Source organism: Lichenostomus cassidix, chromosome 1Aa (assembly GCF_008360975.1).
Source record: "Lichenostomus cassidix isolate B80296 chromosome 1Aa, HeHo_3.0, whole genome shotgun sequence".
In the NCBI taxonomy this organism is placed as follows: domain Eukaryota; kingdom Metazoa; phylum Chordata; class Aves; order Passeriformes; family Meliphagidae; genus Lichenostomus; species Lichenostomus cassidix.
In genome coordinates, this window is record NC_139480.1 from 36,585,644 (window position 1) to 36,611,468 (window position 25,825).

The 25,825-nt window shown below is 35.9% G+C and overlaps 1 protein-coding gene across 1 annotated transcript in view; it reads left to right on the plus strand.

The window, feature by feature from the left end:
* Window positions 1-24,777, plus strand: part of ZDHHC17 (zDHHC palmitoyltransferase 17) — a 64,651-nt gene extending 39,874 nt beyond the window's left edge. Inside the window, exons 8-17 of the mRNA XM_085045368.1 lie at window positions 374-499; window positions 1,759-1,901; window positions 4,179-4,279; window positions 11,485-11,609; window positions 13,633-13,695; window positions 14,837-14,930; window positions 18,073-18,156; window positions 18,551-18,708; window positions 19,509-19,603; window positions 21,635-24,777. Coding sequence (XP_084901494.1) covers window positions 374-499; window positions 1,759-1,901; window positions 4,179-4,279; window positions 11,485-11,609; window positions 13,633-13,695; window positions 14,837-14,930; window positions 18,073-18,156; window positions 18,551-18,708; window positions 19,509-19,603; window positions 21,635-21,773 — 1,128 coding nt within the window. The 3' untranslated portion in view covers window positions 21,774-24,777. The remainder of the gene's footprint in view (window positions 1-373; window positions 500-1,758; window positions 1,902-4,178; window positions 4,280-11,484; window positions 11,610-13,632; window positions 13,696-14,836; window positions 14,931-18,072; window positions 18,157-18,550; window positions 18,709-19,508; window positions 19,604-21,634) is intronic.
* Window positions 24,778-25,825: the final 1,048 nt, after the last annotated feature.

The following is a 25,825-nucleotide window of genomic DNA, read 5'->3' on the forward strand; positions in this document are numbered from 1 at the left end:
CTTGATTTCTGCTGCCTGTCAATAGCTGAGGGGGAAGCACAGTCTTTCATTTACAGACTAGTAGACTGTGTGTAGAATAGTGGAACATAGATGTTCTATGGAAAAGGCAACAATTATTACTATGTCAGGACATACATCTTGTCAGGATCATGCATTTAATGTTCAACCTGTCCACACTTGTATAGTTATGAATGAAAAACCAAAAGGAATGAATGATGTTTTGTGTCAAGTAAGCTGCAGAGTAAAAATATGCCAGAATGTCGTTAAACTCATTTAAAATGTATTGTTTTTAATAGCCAGTCTTCTGTTTCAAAAGTGCTCTATATGCATTTTATTTTTAAATTGGATGTTTTCCACTTTATACTCTTGACAGGGAGAATCACCACTTGATCTTGCAAAACAAAGGAAGAACGTTTGGATGATCAATCACCTGCAGGAAGCAAGACAGGCAAAGGGGTATGATAGTCCATCCTTTCTGAGAAAATTAAAAGCAGATAAGGTAAGTAGTAGTATAACACGTAAATCAATTTTACTGCTGCTCTTGCCTTGGGGACCTGTATGTTGTTTAAGTGAAACAGTTCAGGACTGTGGTTTACCTGCATTTCAGCTTTAAGAAATATCTTTTTATTATGACAAAAGTAATTGCAAAAGAAAAAAAAAAGTGCTTTATTTAGGGCAGCAAGAAATAAAACGCTAAGCCTCCACACACTTAGCTTTTAGTTTTTGTGCTGACTAAATGTTAGAAAAGTATTGAGTGGTTTCGTATTGTTGGGGTTAACCAAGACTTTCCAAAGCTGACCGTCAGGTAGCTGAGGAAAGAAGTGTTTTGGGTATCCTGAGCTCTGATCTCTTCTCTAATTATGTATTGTTTAAAGTTACTCTGTTGAATGAAAGTAGCAGTCAGTCTTGGCAGTAAAATGTAATATATAAATCTCTAATGTGGTGGCCTTTTGCTTGTCAGGTTAATACTGCAGATAGAAGAGGCGGGAAATGAGGGTGTAAGGGTTAACATACTGCTCTAGGATGCAGAATTGTCCTCCTGCCTATTGGTTGCTAACTTTATATAGAGTTAATGTTTCTCCTTAGTATCCATCATCACTCAGGCAGAGGGTTGTGCTGGATATTAAGTGTTGCTACCACTGATTTGTTACAACTTTTTGATCTAAAGATACATTGCATCAAGGTGCTCAAAGTACTGCTGCAGTCTGTGCTTTAACCCTGTGGCACTCTAAGGATGCAGTGATTATTGACCTGAAGTGATTTGTACTTTTCATAGTCACTGTGCTTTCATTATATGGATGGAGTTTGGTGCTCTCATCGGGAGTAGCAACCACATAGTCTAAGACAGAACAAGGTCCTATCTTTATTCATAGATGCTTTGGTATGACTTAAAGACTGCAGTTACATGAGTAATGAAAGTTTACTGAGATTGTCGTGCTGTGTGGCAGTTTATACATGTACAGATTCTTAAAAAAGAGCTAATGTTCCCTTGATTCTGGATTAACAGCAAAGTCTCTAGAAGACAGTTTTAAAACAAAGTTACTGATTTGTAATATAATTTTAGGAAAGTTTATTTTCCTTACAAATTCATTGGAGGTATGTAAATATGGGAAATTAGAAAAATTTATGAAGATTTATCCCCCAGTGTCAAGCTTCCTGAAAATTTAAGTTTTCATGACTGTTCTGTTTATTAGAGAATATTACTATACAATCTGTTCCTGAAAATAGAGTTGCTTACTGGTGTTTGTTTCTATATAGGAATTCCGTCAGAAGGTGATGCTGGGAACTCCTTTCCTAGTTATTTGGCTTGTTGGGTTTATAGCAGACCTAGACATTGATTCTTGGCTCATTAAAGGGCTGATGTATGGCGGCGTTTGGGCTATGGTACAGTTTCTTTCAAAGTAAGTGTTTTACAGACACACTGTTTAGTGTGCATGCAAGAAGTATTTTGCTGGCATCTTTACTGGATAGATAACCTTAAAATTGCATTTGTTGGAATTGCTCTTTATCTCTGGGAAAGATCTTGTGCAACTATAGCTCCTGTAATGCTCTGTTGTCTTGCATAACAAATGGAATTATCTTGGGTGAATACCACTGAGCTAATAGAAGCCAACAGCAGAACAGAAGTTCAGTCATTATCCAGAGGAGGGTGCTGAATGTCTGTCTGCAGAGTTATCAGCATGAATATTTCAGAAAGCAGGCATTGGAAAAGTTACTATAAAGTAATAAAGACAATGTGCAAGTGTGCTATTAAAACTGTTTTCTTTTAATAATTTAAATACACAAAGACATCTAAAGAGATTTATAGAGAGAAATTAAGTCAGAATCGGATTTTGTAGCTTCTGTTGTTCTGGAAAGAAGTGACTAAAGCAAAAGGCTGCTTTCTAACAGTGTTTTTTGTTACCTGATCACATAGACTTTTAGTTGTATTTATGATTACTTTAGATGTCTGTAAATGCACCTACAAATATGCATGCACAGAGAGACACACACATTTGTGTAGTCCTGTTCCAGTGGATTTTCAAGATCTGTAGACTACGTCATACCTCCTTTGCTTTTGTTATCATGGGTGGCATGGATAGGAGAACTTGTTGTATCCCCATGCTTAGGAGCTTTCTGCTTTTCTGGGGTTGGATGTCATGTTTATTTAGAACCACTTGCTTCCCTTTTCTCTCTATATAAGGAAGAAAATATATCTGTTCCTTAAACCAAGTTCATAAGATTTTAGTGAATTTAGTAGACCAGGAGGGAAGTGAAAGGTTGTGAAGCTTTTGCAGCATCTTGGAGATGATCTGTTTAGTCTTTTTGTCACCTCTGAGGCTATGCAATTTGCTGACCCCCTCCCACAAAAAAGTTATTTGACACTGCAAATCCTCAACTGTGCCTCCTATAGAAAGGAAGGACAAGATTTCTTCCAATGTCTCAAGATCTGTGTTTTGTCAAGTTTTATTTTTTTGGCCTACCTGACCTGTGTTCAGGATTAACATTCTTATTGTCTCTTATTCATTGCTTAATGTCTAGTATAAATCCTTTTTGAAGTGTTTTTCACAAAGCCCAGGTTTGAATTCAGCTTGTCCTGTTATTATAATAGTGTTTTCTTTCCCTGTTGAATTTTAACTAAACTGCTTAGCTGTGTTTTCCTCCCTACTTTCACACACACAAAAATGCACAGAAGTCACTGAAAGAAAGATTAGTGCAGAGTACCTACTGTTACAGTTACTGTGTCCAAATGTATATTCACTTATTATTCATCAGATGAGTTCATGTTCCTTACTGGGTTTTCTCCAAAGACATAAGGAACTTCCACTAGAGAAGAGAGAGATACCGTAAGGGAGTACAGAAGGGAAATGGAAAGTACTCCCTGCACACATTTGTCTGTTGCAGCCCTGAGGGAACCACCAGCACAAAAAGCAAAATGGATCAATATAAGGATGTTTAGGCAGATGATGCAGAAATTTTATTTCAGGGATGTTAGCTGTTTAGAGTGTTGCTTTCCATAAGTTTCATAGCAATTTCTTCTTGAATATGGAGTAACCTAATTAGTCTCAACTATATTGAACTTAATTCAGAAGAGTCTTTCAAATGCAAGAGTGTAAGAAAATGTAAAATAATTCTGATGGCTTTTTTTTTTTAATTAATATGGCAGCATTTTATCTTAGAACTTGGCAAATGTAGTGATCTGGGAAATGAATTTGTCTGGATTTTTTTCCAACTTTTTATTGGCAGTTGTAGCAGAAGCAAAATATTCAGCAATCTGAAATATTTCAAGGATATAAGCCGATAACACCAAGGTCTCTTAAGCTTTTTTCTTACTGAAGTAATTTTAACATGCAGTTTTCATTGTATGGGTTGTCCAAAATGTCTTTAGCACTGGAATCTGAAAAGTGAATATAGTTTGCAACCACTGTCCATGTGGCTGAGATTCCCACAGGTTCCTAACTGCTTTCAGAGTGTAGTTTTACCATGAGTATTTACTAATTTTGCCTGTCTTGGCAGGTTGAAAAAGGGAATTTCTCATGAACTTTGAACAGAAAAGTGAGGAAAAATGTATTTATAGCATATTTTGCAATATCACATATAACACATATTTTAGTATGAAGTGTTTTCCTGAAGCAGTAGTTCAGGATTTACATTTTATGTATCGAAACTTACTGTGTGACATTTTTCCTACATTACAGGTCATTCTTTGATCACTCCATGCACAGTGCACTGCCCCTTGGAATATATTTGGCAACAAAATTCTGGATGTATGTGACGTGGTTCTTCTGGTTTTGGAATGATATCCTTTTTTGTGTACAGTAGTATTTTTTTGTGTTCATAGTATGAGGAATTATACAGCTATATCCTGCATATAACAGTAAGTAAACTAATACAAATTTTGAAAAGGGGATCTCCATTAAACATTGCTTTCTGTCTTAATGGTAATTATTTTATTGCTTTAAAAATGTGCACGCTAGTGCTGTGCTTCACTAAGTAAAAGATTTTCCTCTAAATTTCCTTACAATAGTCTGCAAAATTTCCTTTGCTTTACCAGTTTCTTATGTGGAGGAAATGTTAGCAACTTGGTAAAATATTCTCTGGCTGTGAGGTGACACATTTAGACACTGCATTTTTTAGACACTACTTTTCTGAAAAGCAGTCGGCCACTTCATGGTCTGTGTCAATTCCAGTAGAATTGGTTTCAGTTAGATCTTCCTAAAGATTTTGGAAATTCCATTTCATACAAACTTTAGATACATTTGTTAACTATATTTTCAGTTACTTTGAAAATATGTGTATCAACAACGCTAGATTATAGAGATTGAACATATGCTCATCTTCTTGTGGTTTTCGTTGTCTGTCTAGATATGATTTTCCCTTACTCTTGGAAGTAGAAATTGATTCAGAGCTCAGTAGGGAATGTCAGTTTTCCATGGCAAGGAAATAGATTTAAATTTTTAAACAACTTCCTTGGGTATTGTAATTTCAGTAGCCAAGAAAACAAAATAGAGATTTGATGTTTAATACAGTTCTTACAGTTGTAAATAATTCAAGTGAATTTTATGAGGATGTTGGTTTGGCTTTTTTAGCAACTGGGTTTTTTTTAATCCTGAAGGGGATTGCCATGAAATAGGACAGTAGGAGTCCATTTGTTTTGGTGTCTTGTTGATATGTTCCGCAACCCTAACTAAATCAGCCTTGTATTTTTGGGTTGAGAACAGAGAGGACATCCTACTTCCATGCTGCCTTTAGCTTCCATTCTGGCAGTGTTTGCAAAGATGCTGCTGTGAACAGTAGTCCCATTACTGTTATGGCATGTTTAAAAAAAACCCCACAAGCTTAAAAATTAAAATCTAGTTGCTGTAAAAAAAAAAAAAAAAAAAAAAGAATGACACCAATATTAGTATGTCTTGATACCATTAATTAGAAATGTCAGTCCTACTACCAGTCACTCTGCCTGGCCTGGTTTTTTATGTTTTTACTCAAATTTACTAGTGACTGCAGAATGAGAAAAGTGAGAAAAGTGAGTACAAAATGAATATGTAAGATTTTAAAAAGCAGTAGTTAGAAATAAAAGCTCATGTTTTCCAATGCTGGTACATGTTTTGGTTTGCAGATGTTGAGCTACTGTGAAATGCTTTCTTGTGCTAACATAGTATCAGCTTCGACCAAATCTAAGAATGCGTCCAATTTTGATTTTAAGTCCTTGACCATGTTAAAATGGCTACACGACTTCACGATAGCCTGTATCTTGGTATAGAAAGCTGTCCCTTAAGGCTGGCAAATTGTGAGGTTTTTATCCTGAAGCTCATATTTCCTTCATATTGGTACCAACTTTCTTAGATTTTTATTTCTGTTAGTCATTCTGATTAAGTAGCTTGAAGTTTGGCATATTTTTTGGTCATAGAATGATGTTAATTGTTCACTAGATGTATAGACAATTAATTACTCTAATAAAACCTGACTTCAGAATGTCAGTAAGATACTGTCCTGCTTCTGTCCCAAGTTGGTGTCTCACAACCTTTGCAACAGTCTTTGTACACAGAAGTAGTGGTCTAAGACCTTCAGTTACTAATTACTTTCATTAGAGCTGACACAATTCTCTGACAAGCATATTTGGAGACCAAGTGCTTGAGGCCATCTTCCTTTAATTGGTGATTTTTAATTGGAAGTCTTTGTAATGAGATTCCAAATTCATTCTTCTGGAAAACTGCCCTGTAGCTTTATTGCAAAAAAAAAAAAAAAAATTTTTTAAAAAATTGCATGCCTGATCTATTTTTATAGCATGAGGCACAGCATCGTGGTCGGATAAAGAGTTCCTGTATTTTCACAGCTTTATGTGATTGCTTACAGTAGAGTAGAGTACTGCTTTAAACTTTGTAGTTTTCAAGTGATAAAACCTTTCCTGGTAGTTTTCACAAATTCTGACTGTCTTTGGGTCAGGGAAGAAAGTTCTTAACCTTTAACAACTATCAGGAATTGTCGTACTGGAACTTAAAATAATAAATAACAAAGATCTTAATTGCTGCAAGTGCCATTTTAATATTTGGGTGTTTGATAGGAATTTTCTTTTCTTGTAGATACCTTGAAGGTGCCTGGAAGATCATTAGCTCTTGTGTGTTTAATCCTAATGGGACAGAAAAGGGCAATCAATACAATGTATCATAAAAAAAAAGCCAAATATTTACAGTGCATTTTCTTGAATTTCAGTGTGGTCACATGGAAAATAAGGCTCTAAATTCTAAGATTTAATGATGTGTCTTTTAAAAAGCCAATATTGAAAATGCAAGATTTTTTTTTTTTGTATATGTTTCTATTCTATCAGATTTTTCTCAGCAGCTTCTGAGTCTGGTGTTGTCATTAAAGTAGAAATGCTATTCTTGCTGAGAATGAAGAATATGATCTGTGTATATATGAGTATGTATATGAGTTTATGATCTTATGCCTCCCTGCCACTGTTTTGCTGCTTTCCTGTAACTATATTTTGACTGTAACAAAGGATAGTTATGTCTTGCTCTATTAATGTATTCTTGTCTTCTACTGTTTGCAGAGTAGGAGTGAAAATGCCCTCAAAAGTTCTACACACTGCTGAATCACTGTGTTTTAATTTAGTTTTATTTTTAAAAAAAAATTCATTTAAATTACACTTTTAATAATGTGAGACTAGAATTTCACGTTTCGCTCTTTTTCATTACCATTTATAGGTAGAGCATTCTCTTGTGTCCTGTAAATGTCCAGGGCACACCTACCAAGATCATATCTCAGTTGTTCCTGCAGTCTTTTGAGTTCCAGCTGAACAAATACTGCCTGTTATGTCAAAAGGTTCTTACACTTCTCTGTGCTTCTAAGACATCAGAGTTTGCTGTAACCCAAAATATTCAGAGTATTTTTTTTGTTTCGTCTGCTTCCATTTGGTGCAAATGGAAGTGTGCAGTTTTAATTAAACAATCTTTTATGGCTATTGCATCCTATTTGCAATGCTGAAATAATGAGATTATGTAAGGAAATTTATGTATTTTTTAAATAATTAATCATTGACTAATACTTTATTGATTATCTTATTTTAAATATACCAATTGATGGGGTCTAGGTTAAAGAAAACAAGCATTGCACACTTTTTCAGTTAGGGATCATTTTAAAACTAAGTGTAACAGAATTCATTATGATTTTCATTCTTTTGCAAAGCTGATACAATGGCATAGGATTTTGAAAACTGTAACAAGCTAATTGGTACACCTAAGTGGTTAAAAAAAATTCTTCTTACCAAAATTAATTTCAGGAAAAGAGCAAAAAGCCTTGCATGCAGAAAAAAAGAAGTCAGCAGTCATGTTTCTACTGAACCAAAGACCCCAAAAATCCAGACTCTGGGACCAGCTATCCAGAACTTCTGTTCTTGTGTCTAAATTTCTAAAGTTTAAAAAAAAAAAATCCTGGGGTGGAGGAAATAAGCTAAATTAATTTTTTTGCAAGCTAAGGCATTCTTTTATGACTGATAGAAATGGGTGTACAGGGCTTTTACAGAGCTTCAGTTAATTACAAATGGATTTTGTCTAATAAATGCTTAGTTAAATGAGGCTTCTCGTGTAGCTATCTGCTGTTACCTACCTGGACTCAGATCCAGATGTACAGCTGCTATGAGCTGGGGATTTGGGACATCTTTAAAAGGAAAGGCTGAGGGAGTTGGGCCTATCCAGGCTTGAGAAGAGATGACAGAGGGGACCTCATCAATGTCTATGAGTATGTGAAGGGAGGGTGTCAGAGGATGTTTCCAGGCTCTTCTTGGTGGTGCCAAGCAATAGGACAAGAGATGATGGGCAGAAACTGATGCACAGGAAGTTCCACCTGAACATGAGAAGGAATTTCTTTACTGAGGGGGTAAGCATGCACTGGAACAGATTGCCCAGAGAGGCTGTGGAGTCTCCCTCCCTGGAAATATTCCAGAACTGTCTGGACACAATGCTGTGCCATGTGCTCTGGGATGACCCTGCTTGAGCAGGGAGGTTGGACCAGATGACCCACTGTGGTACCTTCCAACCTGACCCATTCTGTGATGCTGTGATTCTGTGAATTGGCAGGTTCATCAGCATGTATTGATCTCTAACAGCTTACACTGGCTGCAGATTTTCTGTGTAGGAGAAAAGGATTCTTAGTTTGTGAAATGGTACATCTGGGTCTATAACGTGCATTTTGGCTTGATTTCAGACTTGTATGATGTCTGATAGCAGGAAGCTGCACGTGTTTAGGGCCTTTTAAACAGACTGCAGTTCATGATGAAAAATTAACTCATCCCATGTTTACCTCACTTAGAGGTTGTGTGGTGCTTGTTTGGTTTTAATTTTCTTTTTAATGGGATGCCCTTTTTGGTTCCAATTCCTGGAATAATTTTCACCCTTGTGTATTTGTTCTAATAATTAAAGGATATTGATCAGGACTAAAAGTAGGAAGTGTTTCATGGGTGTTTCTGCTTTGTCTCTCAATGATAACTGGGGAAGCTGCATAAAAGCGAGCAAATTGGTGGCAAGGCAGGAGATGTGAATAGCTGGTATATTATGCATTTTGTAGCCCTGAATAATATGGTAATGTACTTTTTCTTTGTGTAGCTGTAAATGAGGATGTCAACATAAAACAAGGCACTTGTTTTAGAGAACCAGTTCCCTACTTTGAAGCTGTTGCAAACTTACAAGGGTTTCTTACATGTGAAGAGTTTTGAGAGATGTTTGTGATGCAAGTTGGTAACATCTCTTTGGAAGTAAACTTGAGAGGGGAGTTCAGCGTGATTTTAGATACCCCTAGTGTGGACATCTGTATTGAAGTTTAAACACTCTTCATAGCCAGTGACAAAAAATAGCCACTTGTAAGGCTGTGCTTTCCTTACCTTATTTAAATATCTTTATACTGAAGATAGATTGGACATGGCCATTTTTCCTTTCTGATGTCTGTGAAGGCATACTGAGTGATTTAAAGTGGGTAAGATAAATCCGACAGCTGAAATTGTGTATATACATCACATGCTGGAAATACCCTGGAGAAGAAAACTTAAATTCTCATGTAGTCTCCCAACTGCAGAACAGAAGTACCTTATCTGCCACCATTTACATTGTCAGCATTGCACTCATCTGATGCCACCATGATAAAAGGACAGGCAAAACAGGCTCTGTGGGACATCACTTGTGTTGTCTCTGTATTTTAGGAAGTCAGATGGGGGAAGAATAAGTTGAGAAAATGGGCAGCTTCTTTTTTACAGGTTATCCAAATTTTAGTTTGTAAAAAAACAATTCCAAAGCATTAAGGTTATGAAAACCCTCTTTGTCTTTTCCCATATCTTCTTTAAAAGTCTAAACATGACATATAGTAATTAGAAATGGGTTGTAAAATTGGTTTCAGTGGTACCTTTATCGTTTGTAACAGTTGTCTGATTAAGGTACTTTTAATGAAAAAACAGTTTTCACCGTTGTAAAAACCCCAGTGATTGTTTAGTATTCTAAAGAAAGTGTAATCTTCTCTAGCTAAGCAGTTCAGTTGCACCAACTTATTCTTAGCAGCAGGTAGCTTTAGGAAAAAAAATAGGAAGATGTTAGATTGTGTAATTTTGAAGTCAGAGCTTTTCATCTCTGATGTATAAAATAGAATGAGTGTTTAGATTGTAGTATAGCTGATGTTTTTTCCACCTTGCAGGAAACATCTTATTACTGGAAAGATTAATTGCCTTTAGGGAGCTAATACTAACATTCTAGTATACAATGTACATTATTAAAATTTTAATTTGACTTGCCAGTATTTTTTTATTAAAAATTCACAGCCAATTCTTTGCCCCTACAGGAAGAAAACAAAAATTATTTGGGGTACACTTCACATAAACAATGAGACTTTGTTAGCATTTCAGAAATCAAAAAGAGGCCTACTTCTACTTGTTTGCTTTTTTTGCACCACAAGTTAGATCTGTATGTACCCAAGTTTCTCAAAACATGGTGTAATTTGGGTGTGTAGTGATTTGTGCCTGAGTGATAGTTGTCCTTTTTGTTTGGATAATGCTGTAGAGGCGTCTGCCACCACTGATTGATTTGTCAAGTAGGGCATCTCCTTGCAGTCATGACTGGCAGCTGACAGCAGGTGTCTTTCTTCAGGTTTATGAGGTCTTTTGTAGCTTTATGAGAATAAACAGTTTTCCTTTTGTGGAAGAGAAATATCTGAAGTATTTGGTTTTTCTATGTCACTGCTAAAAATGTTTTAGTTCTCTGAAGAAATGTCAAGTGCTGTAAGACTAGGCATGTTACGTGGGAAGACATTGAATGCCGGAAATGTATTTTAACACAAATGGTTATTTTCTGTCTTTATGGTAAGTGATTTTATAAACACTTCCAGAGAATAATAAATCCAGTGGTTTTTTAAGTATTGGACATATTAGTATGTTTAAAATAGCTTTCATTGAAGCAAAATATGGGTAATACCCTATTACAGGACCAGGTTTCAGACATGCCTTTCTTGGAGATAAGTGGTGTTGGGACATGATTGCCATGCAACAGTGGCCATTGCAGCACAATTCCTTCTATGGCTAGAAACAGCCTGTCCTGTGATATCACAGGAATGTCAGGCCACTGAAGACATAGGCAGTCAAATGTCTGTCTTATAAATAGAGCTCCAAAGTGTTTATTCAGAAAACAGGAAATAGTTATTAAGAAGATAAATTTCATGGGATTTAATTTAATTAAAAGGGAAAACAGTTGCAAAAACTGGGCTATCATTATTCATTCTTTGGAAGGGTAAATGTTTTAGAAATACTTTATGGAACACACCATTCTTAAAAGTAAGTTTTGAAGGTTGAGCAATAAAAATGCTGAGTACCAAGCTAGTTCTTACAGCAGTGCAGAATTTTGTTAATTTAAAAGACACTGCCTCAATGGCATTAGTAAAATTTAAATTTAATTAGTTTTATTTCAGAATTATCAGTGAGAATGTTCAAGAGGAGATTCAGTTTTATACTTGAGATTCCTTGACTGTAAACACATCTCAATTTTTTCTTTATACATCTTCCGTTCCTTGCTAATAGTGTTGCACTTTTCTACAACTTTGGAAAATCCTGGAAATCTGATCCAGGAATCATCAAAGCCACAGAAGAACAAAAGAAAAAGGTAAAGCCAAGAGATACATTGAACTTGTTCTTCAGCAGCCTTCCACCAGCTGATCAGAGTAGTTCATTTGCTCTTCAGTACATTAAATTTCAATAAGTTGGATTAAAAAGGTTTAAAATGTTGAAAAGTCTTCCAGATTTCTTTTTTTTTTTTAACATGTGGAATGCATTTCAGGTCTTACTGGTGCAAAGTTGCATATTGGTCATTTTGAGTAGCAAAACAGAATTGTAACTTAAATTTTCAATTAAAAAGGTTTGAAAAGCAGTTAAATGAAAATAGAAGTACTTTCAGACTTTTGCCTTACTGAAACAAATAGCCCATTATGGGAAAAGTGTTAGTTAATTTTTAAAAAGCTTTCCGGACTTCTAATCACCTCTAATTTTCTGTACCTTTGTATCTAAAAGTATTAGACTGACACACATTTTGAGGCTAAAACAGCCAAAACCCCTGGCAGTTTGGGGTGGGCTTTTATTTTGTCATAAATGTTAGAGAAAGTACAGGTGATCTAATGATACCCAAGACATTATATCATTATTGGCATTTCAGATTTTTATTTTTAAAATTGGGTGCATTGTTCTCAGCAGCCAAACTGAGCATTGAATATGCCAAAATTATACAAGCAGCAGAAGCATTTTTCTTGTTTTGTTTTATTTAATTTTCCTAGAAGCCAGCATCCCACCTAAAATGAGCTCTGTGCTTCTACTTCATGGTTATTTGTGAAAAGATTTGCATGGATCAACATTAGACCACTTGGTGTTATGTCCTTTTGTAGGAATAAAAATATTATAGCTATTAAAAGGATGGTGTAGATTAAAAGTTTCCTGTATTCTGCACTAGGTTATAGCTGAGTTCTTAGTCAATGTGCAGATTTGGAATTACTCTGAAAATTCCATTTCTGTTATTGCTAGTTGGCCAAAGTAAATTCCAAACTAAATTCTCCTCCTTCAACTGGACTAAATTAAGTAGAATAGTCAACAATGGCACTTTGGTTTGGATTGAGCACACTGCACGCATACACAGTTCATTTGATCTACTTGCTTAAGTAGGCAAGTGTGGTTACAAAAGCCTTGTTGAAATGGCTATGAATTGCAAAATGCAACTTCTTGAGGCAGATACTTATGGCTGTGTTTTGGATTTTTTTACACTGCAGCTAACCACATGGTAAAACGTTCTGTTACCAGGGATGTGAACCACTGTAGGACACGTGTCTTACCTTCATGCAGTGTAGCACTTCTAACATTTTCATAATTTGTCTTCAAGTATTTAATGCTGAGTTAGCCTTTACCTTTGAAATAACTAAGGAAGAAAATACTTTTAATTTCAGATGAACAAGTTAAATATGTTTGGAAATGTGTAGTAAGCAACAATTTCAGATTTTTTTTCCTAAAGTATCATTTCCTTTCTTCTGTGTTACAAAATAACCCAAGTCACTCTTAAAACAAGTGAATGAATAAACAAATAAAATTTTCCTGTAGTTCAAAAGCATAGAAAATAGACAAAGGTTTACAAAACCCAATGATGTGGATCTGACTTAAGTGATCCTGGGTCTGCAAGAGACTTATATTTAAAAGCTATTCATCTGCTCTTGTTCAGTTCTGTTCTCCTGAGATTTGGCATTTTGCTTATGGACAATACTGAACGGACAGTGTTGAGTGTCACACCATGTACATTCCTTTGTGCATCCTTTTGTTAGTCTGTAGTGTAGTGTTATAATCCCACTGTAATCAGAGGGACTATTTATGAAATTGTCCAGTATATAGTATGAAATTGTCCAAGGTATCAAAAGTCACACCAGCAGCACTGAAATCACAGTAGGTGACTAGAAGTAAGTATAACCTAGAATGAATTTAGAAGTAAGTGTGCCTGTTGGTTCAATAAAGTAGATTCGAAATCAGTTTCATCTGAATTTAATTTGTTCCTGTGTGTAGAAAGTACCTGAAATAAGGAGCTTGCAGCCATGGGTGTGAAAGTGCTTGTCACCATTTGTTTAGATACTAAATTCTAATTTTTATTTTTCCTGCAGACAATAGTAGAACTTGCAGAGACAGGAAGTCTGGACCTCAGTATATTCTGCAGTACCTGTTTGGTAATGTATTTTTAAATAAATTTTACCAGTTACTATTTTTTTTCTTTAATGCTAAGCCAAAATTACTGTTCCTGTAATGAACACATACTTGACCTTAATAATGCAGTTTCGAAGGCAGAATTTATTTGTAATATTTAAGCAGTGTTTTCAATAAATAATATGTCTGTACACAAAAAACTGGAACAGTGAGAGGAAAGAAATTATCACTCTGGAAATAACTTGCCAGTGTCAAAATCCAAATACGCAGTATGTCTGCCAAGCTGGTTGGTTATACACCTAACAAGTTATGAAAATCACAGGTGGCATTCCACTACCTCTGTAACCCACAGTAAAATTACGTTGTGCTTCTAGTAAATTTTTTTTTTCAAAAATCTAGTTTATTTCTCTATTTAGCAATAGTCAGGAGGGGAAAAAAAAATCTTCATTTTTGTAAAGCAAATATAACGTGCTTTTTCTTTGGAAGTTAACTAGCAAATACAAAATTCTCAAGATTATCAGTGTTACACTGCAAAACTCTGAAATATGTGGAATATAAATGATGTTAGTATCACCAAATTTGAAGCTGGCAAATTATATACAGATGTGGCACCTATGAATTAAGTGTGTATATATACACATGTATCTCAGACCAGTTCTTTCAAGACAATCTTTCAAGAAAAATTGTTGAGAGTAATTAAGCATTCTGCTAAAGTTCTGCTTGTTGAGTTGTGTTTCTGTCTTTAGAAAATAATGTGAAAAGTTTATGTTAGAGCTTAGTTATGAATGATACAGATTCATGGAACTCAAGCTCATTCCATATTTTCATGGCTTAAAAGCTGAAATTAAGCTGATTGCTGTACAAAGCTGAATAGCTTGATGTGATAGAAGAACTTTGTATGAAAAATAATTCTTTGTATAACAAAGGTAGCATGAAAATAATTTCAAGGCTGTTGTAAGGGTGTTTTTGTTAAACAGTGTATGGATTAAGCTTAATAGCTAAGATTGCTTTAAGAATTAGCATCAAGTTTAACGTTGTCTAAGAAATTAACAGTTGCACAGTCAATTTACATTTCAATTGAGGGTTTTGGTTTTGGTTTTTTTTTAATTTAAAATATGTCAGGGTAACTTGCTTTTCTGCACCAATGTTTATGATCCGTTACAGATACGGAAGCCAGTGAGGTCCAAACACTGTGGTGTTTGCAATCGATGTATAGCGAAGTTCGATCACCACTGCCCGTGGGTGGGAAATTGTGTAGGTGAGTAATTCGCTGAAATGCTCTGCAAGGGTTTGTCTGTTCTCATCTCATGGTGGAATTGACTTGGCTTCTCGAGAAAAGCTTTTAAATATTAATTTTCCTTTTTCAAGCTTAATTCTTCTTCTACATGTGGTTCTCTGCATTATTCTCATTTGTATAGTCTATTATACACCCATCCTCAAAATGGTTCTAATTCAGTTTGCTACATATGTATTTTTGTTAACATAAACCCTAGTAATGAAAAGATGCAAAGCTTAACTACTGAAAAAGCATGTGCCAATTCCACAACTGATTATTATCCATTACATAAGGTGAAAATTTTCATTTTGACCAATAATATTCAGTAATTTGATAGTAAAGTATACGTATTTAAAAATGTTACAATTATAGCACTTAGATACAGAATTATTTCCTATTGAGATATTCACCTCTTTTTGACCATCCAGGTTGCCTTTTATTCTCCCCAGTGATTATGAAAGGAATGGATATAGAACAGAAATAAAGTCTCTAAATGTTGCTATTCCCAGTCATACTTTTTGAGAAACTTATTTGAAAACCATTATTAGCAGGGAGCACTGAAAACCTCTCAGCTAGGAAATGAGTGCAGCTTGCTTCACTTGTTAAATTTTTTAGGACATAAGCAGGGGTAGCTTTAATCTCAGGGAGGAATTAGGATCTGGGTTCACTGACAGCTGACAGCCCGTAAATGGTCCCTGTAGTCCTTTCCAATAGGTTTAATAATGAATAATCGGAGTAGTTTAATCTGAAAATCAAGAGTAAAATAGTCAATCCGGGCATTTAAATTGTAACAGAACATCTCTAAAGTCTGATTGAGATCAACTTATATCACTCCCTTCTATTTGATGTTTCCTACCGATGTTATTATCTAAGATATTTTTGGTTTATATTTTAGATGTTTTACAATGAAGAACTAAGTAAGTTTTAATTCAAACAGGCAGGGGAGCATGGGCTCAGGTTTTGCAAGAGTACTGAGAAGTACATGTCAGTGGGACAGAAAGATCCAGTATTTTAATCAGTAACTGGAAAAAAATAAAAATCAAATTGGGGGGAAGGACCTTAGTTTGTGTGTAATGAGAGAGTATGTGAGTGATGGGATTAGGTTAGGTGGAGGAAATGGTTTTTAAGTAACAGTGATGATGGAAAAGTAGAATCCATCTTTTAGTGGCGCTGTACAGAGGGGTGTAACTGGAGGTAAAAGTAAACATTAGGGCACTTGAAAGCATGCTGGAAAAAAAGCATTAGTAATCAGAATATGGGAGCTGGAGCTGAACTGGAGAGAGTGATGGGCTGAACAGCCTTATATGGCTTCTCTTTCTCTCAGATTGGTACGTGGTCACTCTAAGCATGGGATTGCAAAACTGAGTCCATTCTTAAAACAGCATTTGTGGTATGTTTGCCAAAAAGGGAAACATGAATCATGCCTTTGTGGAAAGGTGGAATTTGGATCTTTGTGGAATGTGTTAGAAGGATAAGAATGTTGCTAAAGATAGGACTGAGAAATCTTGTAAGAGTGTTTGCAGACACTCTAAATCCTTTGGGGATAAAACTTGGCACATAAAGAGACTTGGGATATTTTTACCATTTTGAAGAGGTTGACAAAAAGTGGAGACTATTTGAAAAAAATAAATGGATTGGCAACTGGGGCAAATTATTTTCCCCAAAATTTTAGTTAAAATACAGCAGGCAAGTGCCTAGAAATGATTATCTTTTAAATGGAGTATCAAAATAGCATTATGTTTTTTTAGTTTATTTTAACTGCAGAGGATGACTCTGTTCCTGCCAGTCCAGGAGGCAACTGTAGAGCATAGTGGTGTGTTTTGCCCAGTATTACTCAAAATACAGTTTCTCTGGTTTCGTTTTCCACAGCCCTTTTTTTTAAAACTGTGATCAAGATTGGACCTATTTCATTTATAGTTTTAAATGCTACAGCCACGTTTTTGATTTCCTGTTAGGTAGAATTTGGTTTAGTATCAGTAAAGATGTTGCTGAAAGAAGCATCCCATCAGATGCCTCTCACATGGACTTCTAGGTCACGGTTTAACTTCTGTGTTATTTTAAAAATGTCTTTCGTGCAACTTAACAGTTCTGAAATTTAGAATGCAAATGAAGGTGATACCTTGGGGGCATTCCCAACACTTTCTCATATGCCCTTAGGTGATTGAAGGCAATGTTACAACATAATTTTGTATTATCAGGAACTAGTTAGATTTTCAAGGAAATGTCTTATGTTTAGTCTAGCTTGTATTATATGTGTGTTTTTCCTCATCTCTTATTTATGCAGTCTTTCAGCTTACTTGCTAAAAGCACTTGATTATTTTCTGCCTCCAGAGGATGCTCTTGTTTTAGCAGGGAAAACATTTGACATAATAAAGAAGTAAATGCTGTGCTGGTAAATGATGACAGCCAAATCTTTTTGTAGCCCATTATCATCTCAGTGGATTTAGTTTACAGCCTGGAGCTGTTGGAAGGTTGCAACACTGGACATATTTTACAAACAGAAGGAAGTCTGAATACTTCAGAATTATGATGTACTCACATAAGAGGCATATTTTTAGCTCCACTAATGTTAAAAATAGATCAGTCTTTTAGTAACTGAATTTTCTTGCATTAGAATTCTGTGTAAAACAGAGTAGTTTTATCCCATTCATTATTATAGCCAAGTTCTTAAGCCTTGTCTGTTCTTTTGCATGTATTTGTTTTACAAGTTTAACTAGATATTTTATTTTTGCTAGCTTCATCAAGCAGCTAAACCTGAGATGTGAGTTAGCTTATTGTCAAGAAAGGTTGTGTATTTGTTCATATTTCTGTTACTTTTAAAAAAGTGAACTCTGCAGTTTGATGATTTTTCAATGGCTTTTAAAAAATATTTATTGATGTGTAATTCCTGGCTGTTGAAGGCTCTGCAACAGCTGTCACCAATGTTGCTCTAAATATTGTCTATCAATAATTCTGTTAGTTCAGGAAAGAGGTTACAAATGAATTGTTGAATTGCAGTTGTAACATAATAGAAGATATTTCTGTGTACAATAATAAGCAGTACTTCTAAGCAAACAAACTTTCTGGTGTCATGTTGTCTTTCTGCTGAAAGTGTAGTAATTTGGTCCCTGTTGTGCAAATTTAGGAGCAGGGAACCATCGCTATTTTATGGGATACCTGTTCTTCCTGCTTTTTATGATCTGCTGGATGATCTATGGATGTATCTCTTGTGAGTAAATGTGATTTTTTTTTTCTTTTTTTATAAATTGCTTTAAAATACTTTATCTCCTTTTATGGATTTTTATAGATTTTTGCCTTATCAGAGTTTTGGATATTTTTATCCTGGAATTGAGCTGCACCTTAATATTTGACTATATTGGGTATTGTAATTTAGAAGATAATGTTTTTCTTGTCCTAGATCTGTTTTTGTTCATCACAGCCAAGTATGTGCATATGTATTCAAGGAGTTTGGAAAGGAAAAAAGAGCAAGTAAAGCTCTTCTGACACATTGTCATTTTCTTATTTAATTTAACACATTCTAATATGTTAATGTGGGCATTATATGTTGCTGTACAATAAACCTTAAATCTTCTGTATATTTTTGACACTTTTTTTTCCTCTAGACTGGGGTTTCCACTGTGAGACAAGTTACACAAAGGATGGATTTTGGACCTACGTTACACAGATTGCTACCTGTTCTCCGTGGATGTTTTGGATGTTTCTAAACAGTGTGTTTCACTTCATGTGGGTGGCTGTGTTACTCATGTGTCAGATGTATCAGGTATGGAAGAGCACTTCACTCATAATGCTGTGTCTTGGGAGTGACATAAGAATATCAAATAGTTGTGTCACTTAAATGTTCATGTTCATTGTGCTAGAGCAAGTGTTCAGGCTCTCAGCCTTGCTGGAGGAGGCAAGCATCTGCTGTCTCTCAGTTTTAGGCATCATCCAGTTCTCATTCACATGGCTTTTTTTATTGTGTAAGAGGTTGAAATACCTGCCTCCTGCTTTCCATTCTCAGAATGACAAAAAGGTAAAACAGACCAGAGAAAAGCAATAAGGACTAATAGAGGATAAGAGCTATGGGGCCCACTTATAATAATGCTGTATGTCTTTAACAGAGAGTGGTTGCTTCAAAGAGGATGCAGTTTCTTACTCTGCTTCAGTGTGATTTGAAGCCACATTATTGTACTCTAATCTGACCAAAGCCAAGTTTTTTTTATCCTTTCTAAGGAAAGAAAAGTCATACTGAAAGCCTTGAAGTATGACTTGTCACTAATGAACCATGAGACCTATCTTTCCAGAAAGATTACCTGGAAATAGAAATTTTCCTCTAAGGCATAGGTAAAAGTTTTCAGTAAGTTTTTGTCCTCCTTTTTTACAATACTTGTTACTGATGAGATATATCAATTTCAAAACCTTGTGGTTAATGTTTGCCCCTGATAATTTCCCCAGTCAAAAACTCCTTTGTCAAAAGAAGGAATTTAAACCAGTAAATTTGGTCCTTTTTCAGTCTGTCTCATGCAGGACTTGGTTGCATATTTTTATGTGAGCTAAATTACTTATTCTTTCTGTCTTAAGATATCTTGCTTGGGTATCACGACAAATGAAAGAATGAATGCAAGAAGATACAAGCACTTTAAAGTTACAACCACATCTATTGAAAGCCCATTCAAGTAAGTTTTAAAGCATATACACATTTCTTACTTGTGTAGCTTTGCATACATTTGAATCATGCTGCTCGTTGAAACAGAACACACCTAAATACTTTTAGAGTATTTTCCCTACTTGGAGTGCTGAATCTTGTCAGCTATTTTCACAGCGACACATTCTGTCCAGTTAAAGGAAGTGAAAAATGTTTTGTTGTGTAGCGTGCATAAACACAGAAAAGAATGCTTTCCAGCAGTGATTGTATTTCACTGTAGAGTTTATGGGGAAATAAATATCCTCTTTATAAAGCAGATGGTCAAGACAGAGGTAGTTGGTTACTGCAGCATGTTGATGTTGACCTAGACATTCATTTCCACACCAGGCGCTGTCTCCTGAGTAATACTTTATGTGCTGTTGAATTTGCTCTGTGTAGTAGCTCCTCTGTCTCTCTGCTTTGAGAAAAGAGGCTTCACTTTCTTCCTGTTCACGAGGAAGAGCATGAGCAAAGCTATTTGTGGGGAAGGGAGCAGATATCCCAGGACTGAAGTGGATGTTGCATGGGTGAGACACAGGCTTTTGGGCATCAGTATGTAAATGGTAGGTGTGGATTCTGGTTTCTGTTAAGATGAGGGTGCCAGATGAAAGAGGGGGGCACAGGGATGAAATAGCACTAGGGTGGGAATATAGGGGCATGGAGCAGCTTGTGGAGCCAAAACAGGACATAAATGAAGGCATGAGGCTGGTATTTTGGTGGATTGAGAGCATGTTGCAAAAGGAGCTGGGAAAAGACAAAAGCATGCCTCTGGATATGCTGTGTTTCCTTGGGAGATGCTGCTCTTTCGGGTGTCATCCAGGGAAAATGAGATAGGAGATGGGAATTGTGATCGGGAGCAGTCAGCATGGATTCACACAATCCTGTGCAGTGTGCTCTAGGATGACCCTGTTTGAACCAAGTGACCCACTGTGGTTCCTTTCAACCTTACCCATTCTGTGATTCTGTTATGTAACACATAGATTTCTGTGCTAGAAATTCGTGTAATTTTTCTTTTTTTTAGTATGTCTCTATAGGGAACTTGCAGTGAGAAGCAGACAAGCATCTCTGTATAGCTGCAATGTTCCTACAGATTAGAGTTACAACAAAATCAGATAATTACTTTGCCTGAAAAACACAGGGTGGTGGAGAGGGTAGGAAAAAACTGATGGTTTGATCTCAAATTACTGTCACATTCACAAACCATTTTCGCTGAAATAGCTGCTATTATAAAAATGACTCCTGAAAATAACACCAGATGTCTAAAGTAACTGACTTAGCATCACCTGTCACATGAAGCATTGACATCAAATAGTTGTCATCTCATTTTTGTTTAGACCTGTTCTCACATATATCATAACATGAGCTTCTCTTCCAGAAAACGTGATCTATTCAGCCCATGTGTAATTAAGTTAAAACCCCCCAGCATGCTGGAGTTTTTATGTAGGTTTCTTAAATATTTGACAGTTAATTAATTCAGCCAGAGAAAGTGCTTGAATAGTTCATTTAATTCAGGTAGTGCTTTCTTAATTTTGTGTTATCAAGGCACCTGGTTGATCCTAGACCTGCAGCTGGTGAACCAGTATGTATGCAGAAAAAGATATCAGTAAAGATAGAAGTAATTCTAGGAAGACATTCACCTCACGCTGTTTTGTCCTGCATCCATGTGTACAAGGCATCTGTCCTCTGAGAACAGGATCTGAATTACCATGCTGTGCTACATGGTGATGGACTGCTAGTAACATGTTATATTTCTCCATACAGTTTTGGTAGACAGTGGAGGAAAGTTGGTGTCTTGGTTATGTCCAAGGACCAAACATTCACCAGTGTGGTGACTACTTCTTATTTCAGTATTTGCTCATCAACTTGCTTATCAAATATTAGAATAATTCTGAACTGAGTTGGTTTTCTCAAGTTAGAAGCTTAAAGGGGGAAGAATCAAATTCATAGGTAGGCAAAAGATGTTGTACTTTGTTAGATGAGCTATGGTATTGCTGACTAACATGTGCTTTTCTTTTGTTTTTAGCCATGGATGTATAAGGAACATTATAGACTTCTTTGAATTCAGATGCTGTGGTCTTTTTCGGCCCGTTATTGTGGACTGGACAAGGCAGTATACAATAGAATATGACCAAACTTCAGGATCAGGCTACCAGCTAGTGTAGCACCACCTTCATCCTGTGAGCATATCATACTGAGTGGTGCCTGAAAAATTTTCTCTCTCTCTCTCGACTCCGCATCTCTTGAAGAGTAGCATGCTATATGTAGGGCTGATGATGAATCATAAAGGTACCTTCTCTTCATCAGAATTTTATTAACAAAAGTAAAAATGGACAGAATAAACTGCCAAACCTGATAAGGAAGAGGAGGAAGATCAAAAAGGGATTTTAACAGTTCTTGACATGAGAATTATTCATGACAACATATTCACAGTATTTCTATCGGGTTTTTTTTTAAGGTCTTTCACAATGGAGCATGAGATTATTGAAGTATTGACATAAGTAGTTACATTGTGCTGAGCAGAAAAATTTGTATCCCAATATCAATAATTCCACTGAAACAAGAATCTAGAATATAAAACTAAATTTTATGATACAGAATTCACTGATCGTTATGTTGTAGTTCCTGTAATGTGATTTTTTTAATACAGATTTTCTGTAGTAAGATGTACATTGAAAAATGTGCTTTTCAGTACTGTTATAAACATCCTATGGTGGGGATCCCCTGTAACATGTTAAGTTATAGCAGTAGGGCACGTCAGGTAATGTTGAGTAAAAATATGTTGCCCACATTTTTTGGTAATTGTTTTTTGCCACCAGTTAGTGATACAACTAAATACTTGTAATAACCCTGTTCTGAAATAATGTAGTCTGAAATAAATAACTGCGCCATTAAAGAAAGCTTTTCTGTCAGAGTTAAAGCCCTGCCTAAATGCATGATACACCTGTAAAATTAGTTTACAGTATATAATGTTCAGGGAAAAAAAAAGTGGGGAAAAAATAATTATCTTTGAAGTAATTGTATAAGCAACTTACAAACTAGCAATGTTTTAGTATTAGGTTTGGTCCTCATACAGTACAGTGTAGTGTATTTGGAGACATGTTGGAAGAGAAATTACATGGGGGTACCACAGATGTGAAAGCAAAAGTCTCAGTTATAAAAAAACAAGATAGTTTTAAATGCAATTGCAGAAGAAGAACCCAAAGTTGCCTGAAATTCTTCTTTCATTTGGATGTGAAATAATGAAACCCAAACTTAAAAAAAAATTAAGAATCCCCATAACAACACGTGCGCTCAAAAAAAATGCAAAGCAGTGTTCTGAAGAAGGTGGTGTATTGGCACGTGGAAATTGCCCTTCATTTCTATTTTTAAGTTCTCATGCTATAGATGTGTTTGGAAGGTAAGGAATGATCTGAAATTGCATTCCAAAGCGGCTTTTCTTGAATGTGATGCACTGATTTTTGTTATGGTGTTTTCATATACTCATAATGAATTGTTCACTGCTTCCTTAACTATTGTTTACAGAGAGACTGAGAATCAGGTTAGTTCTCTTCTAAGTGCTGTAGCAACCCAGTGGTTCGAGGAACCTGTGAGGGGAGTTTGGGGAGGGACCTGAAAGCAGATGTCTGAGACCAGTGTAAAGAATGTGTATCTGTATATAAATAATTTATCAAATAGTTTTCTCTCTGTGAGTGTGTGTTTAGTGTATTTAAAGCTGCTCATTTTCATTTTATTCAACCAAAAAAGTGTAGGAAGATATCTAATGAGCTTTTAGTGATGTTAAATATTGCTGTTAATAGGCATTATGCCCTGCAAATTCACTGCATGTTTGATGCTTGGCAAAATTAGCGTTTTCTGTAATACGCAGATTACAGGTAATAAAGCAATCTAGTGGTATTCCCGGCCCTTGCCTTAGTAAGAGGAGCAGTGAAACTGTAAATAGTTGATGTTCAGTATTTGCAAGTAAACATTTTTTCTGTAGTTGTTCACTGATCTCAAGACACACACTTAATTTGCAAGTACCAGATATCAGGATTTACAGAAGTGCAGCATTAGAGTCCTTGAATGTTTAAAACTGGAAAAATCAATGTTGTCTTGGACACTTTTAACAGGAGAGGTTTGGGTATAGGGGTGGCAAGAAGCTTTTGCTACTGTTGTCAGACAAAATTTCTAATCCTAACAAAAACATGCTCTAGTTCTGTGAAAACAATTGACTTCAGTTATTAATATTTTTTCTAGTGAGAAAAAAAAGCATGAAAGCTTTACGTTATGGTTTGTTTTAATCACCAGTTATGTTCTGCATATTTGTTCTGGTTTTTTTTTTTCCCACATTTCTTTTGTGGGTCAGTTGACTTGAGGAGCTTAAATACACTTTATTAAATATCACCCAGCCACCAGAAGAGCTGTTCAGTGCGTGATACAAGTTTTGGTCATAGTTGCCCAGCAGCATTAACTGCCATGAATTGCATCATGCACTCTGTGTCAAAAATGTTTGCAAAAGAAGAGGTGATCCTTGGTAGCACGTAGGAAGTTCTGCACTATTTACATGTCAGTAGCTCTCTGGTGACAGTTTTGTTGAGACCTGAAGAATCTGAGCAATAGTAGATAGTTGTGAAAGTTAACATGCATATATGGATTTGGGATGTATGAAGTTTCCGGTGCAAAATGTAACTTGTCTTGAGTAACACCGAGTTGTTTGAGGTGAAATCATAAAGCAAGCAGGGGGGAGCCAACTATGCAGCATTTTTCTGTCAAGTTATCAAACGTAAAATTCACTTGTTGAACCAAAATTGCATTGCTTCTGAAACTTAAGCTGATCCAGACCAACAGCAGATCAGACCAACTTAATCTGACATAGGTAGAATAAATAGGAATTTTGTCTTGGCCCTAAACATGTGCTGTTTCTTTGCAGGTTTTTGTATTTGATGTCCACCAGATTTTCTTTCGATTAATGTGTAAAACAGCATCACTACATTTTAAGCTGTGGATTTTTTGTATATTCTTTATTTATAACTGTGCCAAGTATTATTTTAATACTGTCGAGATCTTGATGTGTATTACATTGTGAACAAAAAAAAATCTGTAAAATGTTTAATAAACTAGCTCTCCTTACATAAATTAAATCTGTTAAATTTTGTAAGTTATTAATCAAATAAATATTGACTCTTAGATGCAGTGTTTGTATTGACTTGGGGTGTGATTTCATACAGTGTAGCTTCTGTCCAGTTTCAGAAGCCTTTATGGAAAGATGTCTGGGTGCCTTACAGGCAGCATGCACCCAATTCTGTACAGATGTGAAATCCTGTGAGTTACTACATTGCTTTGGTTAATTACACCTTGCACTACCAGTTAAAGTAGCATTCACTAATTAAATATTTCTGTCTTTTGAGTAAAGCATGCTGGCAAGGTAATGTTTCTTGGGGGAGAATTCCATATAGGCAATGTTTCATGTGGCCTAATGTACTTATGTAAGGACATTTGAGGTATTCCAAGGGTCAGCCAGTCATCCACCCAGGGCTAGGATGTGTCACCAAGATGTGTGCTTCTAGGTGACACTTGCAGGAGACAGACTACCTTGACTCTTCTGGTACATGCTAAAGGTTAGAGTTTGAGCAGAAACAAGGTAACAATCCAAGTTGGAATTTAATCAGGATATTTATAACCAGTAATATGTGTTAAAGGATAAGGCTAGGACTTAGGAGCACATCTAAAGGGAAGAAAAAAGTGTTTTCTACTGAGTGTTGGTTTGGTACTGATATTGAGAATTGGTGGTGGTGTTCTCCCCTTCCCCAAGCAGTGTTCCTGGTGAGGCTGTGTCCAGGCTGACCACCCTTTGGCTTGTCAGGTAAAGATGAGGGAAGGTACTTTCTTTCTAAAAAAAAAAAAAAATTCAGCCTTCTGTGCTGAAGATCTGCATCCAAGATTTGTATCCATCCAAGATGGATGCAGTGCTCCATCAGAGCAGTTGCTGTGCTTGGGAGCCCTGATGGTTTGAAAGCTGGTTCCTGGGTTTGTTTTTTGGGTTTTTTTTTTTTTAAAGAAGCCAGCCTTTTGCACTCTCATTATACCTTGATCAGAGTTCAGTGCCTTGCACCTCCCATTAGCTGCTTTTAAGTAAAATCAGATTTTTTTTTGCTATGAAAGCAGCATCTGCAGTGTGAGCAGCCAGAGCAAGGGCTTTTCCCCAGGTTTCTTAGGCTGTACTGTTGCTTGCACT